This window comes from Bactrocera neohumeralis, chromosome 2 (assembly GCF_024586455.1).
Source record: "Bactrocera neohumeralis isolate Rockhampton chromosome 2, APGP_CSIRO_Bneo_wtdbg2-racon-allhic-juicebox.fasta_v2, whole genome shotgun sequence".
Taxonomy (NCBI): Eukaryota; Metazoa; Arthropoda; class Insecta; order Diptera; family Tephritidae; genus Bactrocera; species Bactrocera neohumeralis.
Window position 1 is genome coordinate 1,010,992 of NC_065919.1, and position 9,637 is coordinate 1,020,628.

General features: G+C 35.1%; 1 protein-coding gene across 2 annotated transcripts; it reads left to right on the forward strand.

The window, feature by feature from the left end:
• The first annotated feature begins 336 nt into the window (after positions 1-336).
• LOC126760927 (sodium-independent sulfate anion transporter) lies at positions 337-8,500 on the forward strand. Of its 2 annotated transcripts, none has more exons than XM_050476759.1 (9): positions 337-795; positions 4,975-5,244; positions 5,418-5,588; positions 6,360-6,562; positions 6,655-6,991; positions 7,048-7,209; positions 7,268-7,368; positions 7,659-7,844; positions 7,917-8,500. In XM_050476759.1, the coding sequence occupies exons 1-9, from the start codon at positions 765-767 to the stop codon at positions 8,244-8,246; spliced, it is 1,791 nt and encodes a 596-aa protein (XP_050332716.1). In that variant the 5' UTR covers positions 337-764; the 3' UTR covers positions 8,247-8,500. The 2 variants fall into 2 exon arrangements, with proteins under 2 accessions (XP_050332716.1, XP_050332715.1); XM_050476758.1 differs by lacking the exon at positions 337-795 and adding an exon at positions 4,363-4,616.
• Positions 8,501-9,637: the final 1,137 nt, after the last annotated feature.

The following is a 9,637-nucleotide window of genomic DNA, read 5'->3' on the forward strand; positions in this document are numbered from 1 at the left end:
ACCGTCGCATATGCCGTCGCTATGCTGTTTGTCCATTTGATTTATATCATTATTATTCATTATAATTTTGATCGAAATGGAAAATTACGAAGGCAAATTGAGATCTATAATTGAACCGTTGAACACTGCTACAAGTGCGGAGGACCACTCATACTCATCGCAAACTTCTCTAACTAACAACAAATACCATCATCTCACAGCGACAAAGAATGATCTACAAATTATAATACTTAGTGCAATTTCTCATAAAAAGTTGTAGATAAATTTTATTATCGGTATTTGATATTAGCATAATGTCCACATTTAAAACATTTGGCTGAGTAAGACAACACCTCAGTTGCACTCTTCATCTTATCGCGACGACGTCGATTACACAACCATCGGATGGTTGCGCGTTCCAGCTTCCGCGAGCCTAGATAAGCGCCAACGCTGTCGAAGGGCACTATCTTTTCGCAACTGATTGCAACACGTATCGGTTGGGTCTACGGGCGTATTAGTGCAAGGACACCTACGGAAACGCAAAAGCTGCAAATTTCGTTTGCTACGAAGTGGCCAGGAAAAATAACGATAAAACGCGTCTACACGAATTAAAAATAAAAATAAAGCCGATTTGTACTTAAAACACGTGTATTGTTATTTCAAGGTGAACCTAATTATATTTACATAAATCCTTCGTTCGTCAGATGGTGAATTTAAAGAATACTTAAAATAGTTAAAGTTCAACGCAAAAGTCTCGATACTGTCAGTTGGTAGCGGGGGCTGAAATGACGAAACCAAAAAATTTAACTGCTGAGGGTATGTACAATGGCTTAAAGCCTTACCGATTATTGCATGTAATTATTTCTTAAATATGTAGGCGATTTAATAGATTGATGTCTTATGATAGAATTTAGATATCTGAGTAGCTTATTGTTGATAGAGAGCAAAATGGGGAAGATGTAGGATTTGGTTAGCTCTTTATAGCTTTATTCAGTACTCAGGCCATCATATTTACAAGTATTAAAGGGCTCAATCCCAAGCAAAAAATAATGATATCTTTTATGCCGTATTCAGAGGATGTTATTGAAATAATAAGAGAAGTAAATTCGCTTTGCGCCATAAACCTGTTGAATAACGGGTGCCCGATTTTTCAAAGATTAAATAATTATTCCAACCTTGTGTATAGTTGTATAGTATACATACATGCAGTTTAAGAAAACTACACAATCACGGAACTGCGGAGTTAGACTCCTGCCGAGCATCAGTATTGATATACTTAAAGCACTTTAGGGGGAGGGGTAAGGTTTTTAAAGTAAGAAAGACTTTTTTGCGAATTTATTTTTTAAATATAGATTGAGTAATTATTCGGACCTTTCGCAAGAAAAGTCATTTTTGTTACCATGTAAACCGGGGGGTAAGGTTAAATACATATGTATATTTACAGTCGCAACAAAACTTGGCTGACTAGTGACTGACTGTTAGACATTAACTATTTCCACTATTTATAACACCCCTACAGCATTCAACGTTAAATTAAACTGAACACTGACAGCTTTGCCGAGTTGTTGACTCTTGCGGCAAAATTTATTACCGTTAGGTGTCACAGTCGACCGTCACTCTAAGTGACGACTGTAAGCGCTTGCTTTTCACTCGCTTATCTTTGTGAGAAAAAATTACAAAAATAAACAATTTACCGTAAAATTTTAAAATATTTTGACATAGCAGAATGTGTACAAATGTGGAAGTTTACTTAAATGCCCGTGGGAATAATATATGACTTACTAAAATTAGCTGAGGCACATTTATACGAGTTCCACATTTTTTTCGCTAAAACTTTTTTTCTGCGGTCTTACCTTATGTGTGAACATTATCGGCTGGGTTTCCAATTCAGTCATACGTATGACGCGTGGATTAATTCGTGTCGACTAGTTTTAAAGTCCTACCTAGAGGGCATTGAAAATTATGATAGTAAGAACCTTCTACACGCAAAACTAACTTTTTCGAATTTAGTTACTTTCACGTAGTTTTTAGGCTATTTGAAATCGAAAGACGTATATGGCCCATAAATACTTGCCTATTTAGTTTGTGGTCAGCTTCTTTGGTTCCCAGGAAAAACAAAAAACAGATGAATCATTTTTTGTATACCTAAAGCATTTGCTTTATAGCGCGTGTCTCATAAAAAGCTCATATTTGCGCAGAAGTAAATGCCAATGTCACGACCGCAAACATACAAGTATGTACATAATGCCAAGTGGCGCACACAGTCAGGTGAAACGTACATACATACATATGTACATATAAAGCATAAGCATGTGAAGTGGATTCGGTTGTACTTATGTATATAAAATTCGTACATACTCGCCAACTCGTAAGTTCTTATGTCAGCATATGTGTGAGCACTAATTTTGGACTATTCAATTGCGGTAACTAGTTAAATGAGATTAAAAAAAATCAAAATTATTGTTCTTCCTGAAAAGCTTCCAAACAAATAGATCAATTGAAATAAAAACTTATTTTTCTTTTTAATTCTTGTTTTGACCTGGATGTTTGTATTTTGACACCTATAGAATAGGTTACAAACCGAACGATCGGATTCTAGTCCTAATAAGGAAGCAAAAAATTTGACGAGATGTCTTCACGAAATTTAGCAAACCACTACAATCTCTGAAGCAATTGTTCAGATCGAATAACTATAGCATATAGCTTCTGTTTTAAATGACTGATCAAAATAAAGAAAAGGAAATTTCTCTACCCTTTCATACTGTAGAAAAAAACACTGTGACGGATATCACAATGTCGCGACATGTCGGTGCAGCCAAAGTGAACGTTTTTTCTTGTTTTACTTTAGCCTGACGTTAGTTTGCATATAACGAGCATAACCGATTCATAAATGAACATACTTAAAAGCAAGAATTTTCAACATCGAAAACTCGGCCTGGTGGAAATTATTACATGCTTGGACCTATTAATAGTAATTGCAAATATAAACCCAATCGGAGTCGGGGAGCTTAAACGGACTATTAAAATCCATAGCAGAAGGAAAATTTTACCTCAAATCTTGCAATTGCTGTAAGAACGTTGCATTATATTAGGCCAATCGTGTTGCCTTATACAGAGTAGATTTAGGTAAACTCGATACAAAAAAGTGTTGGAGCCCTAGTCAGCTCAACAAATTAGATCGTTAGCACGTCAAAAGGGCTGATCGACTTGAATTTCATTTTAGTGCAAACAACGACTGTTGGTTTTAAGATTTTTAAAGTGATCTTTACTTTCTACTAGCATAAACTCGCGACTTCGCTCGGTCCTTGTTGTCAAGGATATCAGTAATCACGATAATAATGTAATGGGATAGTTGAATTGCTAATCAACATTTTTTATTGATTTCGTAAAGATGCTTATGATTTCAAATATATTTTTTTATATATAAATTTTTTTGACTTTTAACATAAAACGATAAAAAGTAGCCTGTGCCGGTTCCGAGGTTACAAGCTATCTCCTCACTAATTCTAAACCAAATCGGTTTACCGTTAGAACCTTCTGCAGAACTAAAGGAATACTTGAGCAAATTTTCATGTCTTTCAGTGCTGTGGTTCGGACATTAAATAGCGTTTCATTTTTATATACATATGTACATATGTATAAGATATTCGTTGGTAAGAATAATGTAACATACAGCTAACGCCTAATAGGTTGAAGGTTAAATAATTTCTTGGCAATGAGTTTTGGCTTCACATATTGAATGATCCTAACGGTATATGCGACATTTAGAAAATTTTTTCCGCGCTAGTGGACTTCTTAACTATATCTTCCAATTTTTTTCTATATTTACATACATACATATATATGTACATATATAGTTAATTTGTGATAAAACCTCGACTGCCATAGATTTTTCGGTACATCTTCGGAAAGAATAAAATATTTGACGATATTAATGTCAATTCATCTAACTTAAAATTTGCTTACATCTCTCGTAGTAGAAGCGCTAATAATTATTGTTTTGACTTATGAATCAAAGTAATCAGATATAAATAATGAAACTTAGCTTTAAAATGTTTATAAGCGTACACATATAATTATGTACTATATATGTATGTATATATACATATGTATATGGACGTGTTCGAAAAATCCCCTAAACTGTTAGCAAAACAAAAGGCAGGCGCAGCAATGTTTGACTGGCAATTAATATTAAATCGTCATAAACATACATTGATCTAAGTACATATCTACGTACGTACACACAAATATACTTCTGAAAGCTTTCTCATGACAACACTGATTTTGGCACTAAACTCCCTAGCTTCAAATTAAAGCCGCGGTTAATTTAGCACTGAAAGCTCTTTCATACAGCCATTCACATATTCAATTCCCAATTTTATTGGCTTGAACACTTGCTTGCTGTTATGAGTTTTAAAATTTCGCAATTAGTATCAAAATGAGATTCTTTATAAAACGTACATTCCGTTTGCCACAGCTAACAAATTATAAATCCCAAAACTGTGACGATGACTCACAGAAACGAAAGTCAACAAATAACGAAAAGCCAGTAGAAAATAGTTTTGATAAGACACAACCTGGATTTTCGAAGAATGAGGACGACATTCAAAATGCCGATAACCTAGTGGAAAATAAATGTAAATATAATAAAAATAATTATAATAATAATAATAGCAATTATTATACATGATAACAGTGATTTGACAGACGTATTGGCGAAGGTTCCACCTGGTTTATATTCCAAACATTTAACGGCCCTGATAGTCGTACCAAAACAGAGCATTTTACAAACGTTAAGTACAAATTCGTGACTCAACGCACAAAAACAATGAAATTACGTCTAATTCGGTGTCAAATGTAACCGGATCTAATACAGATCAATTTATAATTTTAATTATAATTTCAATAAATCGGAAAACAAATCTTTAAATATATAACTTAAATATAGATATATTCTAATATCCATATTCAACTACTTGTTTTCTTTATCTACAGCTCTGGAGGAGCTAAAACCAATGAAAAATGGTGAATTGCTGGACACCAAGGTGACGATAGATACAGTGAAGTATGAGCAACCACCAGAAAAACATTGGATTTTAAGACGCTTATCATTTTTGAATTGGCTTAAAACCTACGACCGTGAAACTGCCATAGCGGATTTAATTGCCGGCATCACATTGGGCTTAACGATTATACCACAAAGTATTGCTTATGCGGCACTAGCCGGGCTCTCTTCGGAATATGGCTTGTACTCGGCTATTATTGGTAAGTGGTCAAAATGAAGGTATTTCATTTGAGTAAAGGTGAAGATATTGTTTGTGTCTAAAAACTGTAACATTATCTTAGCAAACAACCTGTGTATACTTACATATGTATATGCATATATTGCTTATATATACGCCTTTGGCGCATTTCATCAAGATGATTTCCTCTTTCAGGCACAGTTTTCTATGCATTGTTCGGCACAATCCCTCAAGTATCGATTGGACCCACAAGTTTAATGTCTTTGATGGTTTTGCAGTTCGTCGGTGAACGGCCTGTGCAATTTGTGGTTGTGCTCGCATTTTTAGCGGGTCTTGTGGAGCTTCTTATGGGGGTATTTCAACTGGGTAAGCTTCTATATATTCAATCTCCTCAATTAAAGGTTTTTCTTTTTTATAATAATACGTAATATGGTTATGTGGGCTCTCTACCTTCAAACACGCTCATAATTAAATGAATATGGCAGTTAGCCAACGTTAAGCGTCCGTTTCCGGAAAAACATCAAAACTCACATTTCAATGGGAAGAAAAATGTGTCATCCATTGAATTATGTACATATGTCGAATAGAAAATAATGCAAATAACAACAAATATTATTTTCACGTATCAACAAAGAAAATTTAATGGCACTAATTAGTTTAATAAGCAAAGCTATCGATGATTATTCAATTATACTCGTATTTGTAATCATATTTGTCATTGTTTGAATTTAATGTTTCATGTTCTCATTTCTCACACCTAATTGCTCATCTGCCATACATACATACATATACTTACATGAGATTGCTGCTTAAAATATAGAAGGTTTAACAGCAAATGTGTGAAATATAAATCCACAAATATGGGAAAACTAAGTTCGGACGGAAATAAAAATATAATATACATATATGTACAAGTATATATATACTTATGTACGTATATAGAGTGAGAGTGATGAGATGATTTCCTTTAAACTAAAGTAAGCTAAAAGTCTGGTGTCACGCTTTAGAGGTTTATTTTATGGAACCGATTTAATAAAGTTTATTGCGAAACTCTATACATGCTTGTACCACAGTAGATAAACAATTCAAAAAATATATAGGCATACAAAAAAATTTCATTTCAAATTGTGTTTCCAGGTTTCGTCGTAAACTTTATACCAACGCCAGTAACGAAAGCATTCACCAGCGCCACCGCTGTCATTGTAGCAGCTGTGCAATTCAAAAATTTATTAGGCATAAAAGGAAAAGGTGTACCGTCATTTGGTGAACTCTTCAAACGGATACATTACTCGGATGCCATATTAGGCCTCATTTGTCTGGTGGTGTTGCTACTCTTGAGAGTAAGTAAACGGAAAATTGGCGAACCGAATACAACTATTGCGAATTTCGCTAAATTCATAAAACTAATGCCTTGATTTTCACCTTTCCCCAGCAATTAGCACACATCAATTTCAAGAAGAATACACCAAATACATGCAGACTTAAGAAAGTTCTATGGTATGTAAGCATCTCACGCAATGCCCTGGTTGTCTTCATCTGCAGTACAATCACGTACTTATGGGTGAAAAATCGGTCGATGGAGGCGATACCATACACGCTTACTGCGAAGGTTACCTCGGCTCAATTGACATTCAGCTTGCCACCATTCGCTTTTGATTACAGGAACACAACACTCGTATTCACCGACATCATTCACGAACTGGGTGGTGGCATTGTGGTGGTGCCCATCGTTGCTATTTTAGCGAATGTGGCTATTGCAAAGGCTTTTGGTGAGCTCAACACTTTCTTAATCGTGTGTTCAAAAAAATAAATAAAACTCTTACAGTTAAGGACAATCGTTTGGATGCATCCCAGGAAATGTTGACTCTGGGTATTTGTAACATAGCTGGATCGTTCTTCAATTGCATGCCTACGTGTGGTGCTTTCACGCGCTCCGCCGTCAGTCAGGCGAGTGGTGTGCGCACTCCCTTGAGCGGTATATATACAGGTAATGTATTGGAACATTACACGTGAAGCAGTCCAACATTTTTCTCTTTCTTTTGCAGCTATTTTGGTGTACTTGGCGCTCAGTGTGCTTACTCCATACTTTGGGTATATACCAAGGTCGTCAATTGCAGCTTTACTTATTATAGCTGTGGTGTTTATGGTGCGTAAGCAAAGATCTAAAATTCAATACCCCATCTCTCATAAAATTACGATAAGGGCACCCTTCGTATGCATCATATACCTCTGCATGTTTCCTCCAGTTTATTATTAACACATAATTGATAAACATAGTTACATATACTACATATGTATAGCATATCTTGGGCATTATTTTGAGTAGGTGCCAAAGCCTCATCGAAAACTAAAAATGTAGCCCTTGTTATTATGTTGTTATTTTACTTGTTAGAAAAATATAAAACTAATAAACATTTTGCTGATGAATTCTTCCAGATCGACTTCTCGCCCATTAAAGAACTTTGGCGCACGAATAAAAAGGATTTCTTCAGTTGGGTTGGATGCTTTATCGTATGCCTCGCCGCAGGCGTAGAAGTGGGTCTACTCTTTGGTATCGTGCTAAATATGATTTTCGTACTTTTACGATTGGGCAATCCCAAAGTGGAGGTGGCACTGATGGAGGTAAGCGTAAAAGAGAAATTTACCTCCAAAATGCATATTTCAATATTTTCTTCTTCTGCTCGAACATTACAGTGCGAAAATCGCAATTACATCTTCGTCAGTCCCACCTCCGATGTCTACTATTCAGGTATAGAATATATTCGAGATAAAATCAACGAGGCTTGTTTGCTGTATCGAGACGATTTTCCAGTTGTATTGGATTGCCGACGGTTCATGCAGTTCGATGCTACGTTCGTGGATGTAATCAGTGCTGTGGCTAAGGAATTGCGCGAACGTGATGTTTTATTGGTGTTGTTCGGCATTAGTGAGGAATCACAGCAATTAATGCATAAATCGGAGAACATCAACTATTGTGAAGGTGATCGTATTTGCTCCGACGATTTATCACCAAAGAAACAGTAACTACAAATGGTGCCGAAGACCAATTGTGATCACATTTGTAAATATAAAGACTAATGAGAACACGAGAGAAAAGAGTAGTATTATTGTTCATTAGAACTAAATAGGTGTCGTAGCTAGACACGAGATAGTTCCTCATTATCTAATCATAGACCACATTATTGTCATTATTAGTTAATTAATTAAAAGTATTTTATTTTAACTCTATATGTATATATAGTGTGTTGAATATATATGTTGATTTATTTTGTTTTCAATTTTGATTGTCTTTCATTCAATCAACATTTTGAATTCGTTATTTTCCGAAATGCGTAGAAATCCATCCTCGATGCCCACTGTTTAGCTTTTAAGTGTGTCGCTAATAAACAAACACGAATCCTGCAAAGGATTTGCATAATTGTGATGATTTCGTTAACCGTAACATCAGTTCACAAGCCAACTTACTTATTCTGATAATCCCATATCATTACATAAGAGTAAAACTATCAGATGATATTATTTGATACATTTTATAGATGAAATAATTCAAAATCTCCAAATTTTTGATTAAATGCAATTCCATCTAGTATAGTTGCAACTTTTGCTATTTTGGCATCTAAGGAAATCGGAGAGACTTTGCTTTGCTGATTTATGATAGCGTCAACGGTTGGCTTTATTCATTGTATCGTTGATTCTCCACTCTGCGGACTGCCAGTCAGATAATAATGTATGTATATACATATGTATGTTATATGAATGAAAAATAACGTACAAGCACACATATACATATGTATGTATGCCAGTTTTCGTTGTAACTGCTGACGTTAATCGTTGATTGTAAAACTGCATATGAAAACAATTTCACTGAATTTACGCCGAATGTGGGAATTTAACTTAATTTCGGCGTAATTCTCCTCATTTTTATTTGTTCTTGGTAAACAGTGGCTAAGATTTTATCTTTGTTGTTTAATAGATTAAATGAGAAGCCTTAAACTGCATATATGACTGGCTTTGTATGTGTAGACGTGTATTAATAGTTAACACTTTATAAAGCTTGAGCGATAGTTAGTTATGTGACGATTTTATGGCATATCCGACGAAAAAATCAAAACAAATAATATTTCACGTTGCGCACACTGTTCTGAAACGTGCTTTAATGAAGGTTCGTATTGCAGGTCGATGAAAACGGATCTTTGCTACGCCCATAAAAAGCCGTTAAGCGAAATGTTGTAAACTACTAAAACTGTAATACGATAAAAGAAATCGCAGAAGAAGGGTGCATCTGTTGAAAACCTCGCCACATTTAGGTGAAATCCTGTACGTTAGTTACCATTCTACCAAATTCAACATTATCCTAACATTCTTAAAGTGTGAACACAATGGCTACGACAGACTGCAGCGGCACGACAGTGAAC

What these genes read in the sequence shown, in the direction of transcription:
- LOC126760927 (XM_050476758.1), top strand. Translation starts at nt 4,418, where the DNA reads ATGAGATTCTTTATAAAACGTACATTCCGTTTGCCACAGCTAACAAAT. An exon ending in TGGTGTTGCTACTCTTGAGA is followed by an intron (nt 6,563 to 6,654) that starts GTAAGTAAACGG and finishes ACCTTTCCCCAG; the next exon opens with CAATTAGCACACATCAATTT. An exon ending in TTATAGCTGTGGTGTTTATG is followed by an intron (nt 7,369 to 7,658) that starts GTGCGTAAGCAA and finishes GAATTCTTCCAG; the next exon opens with ATCGACTTCTCGCCCATTAA.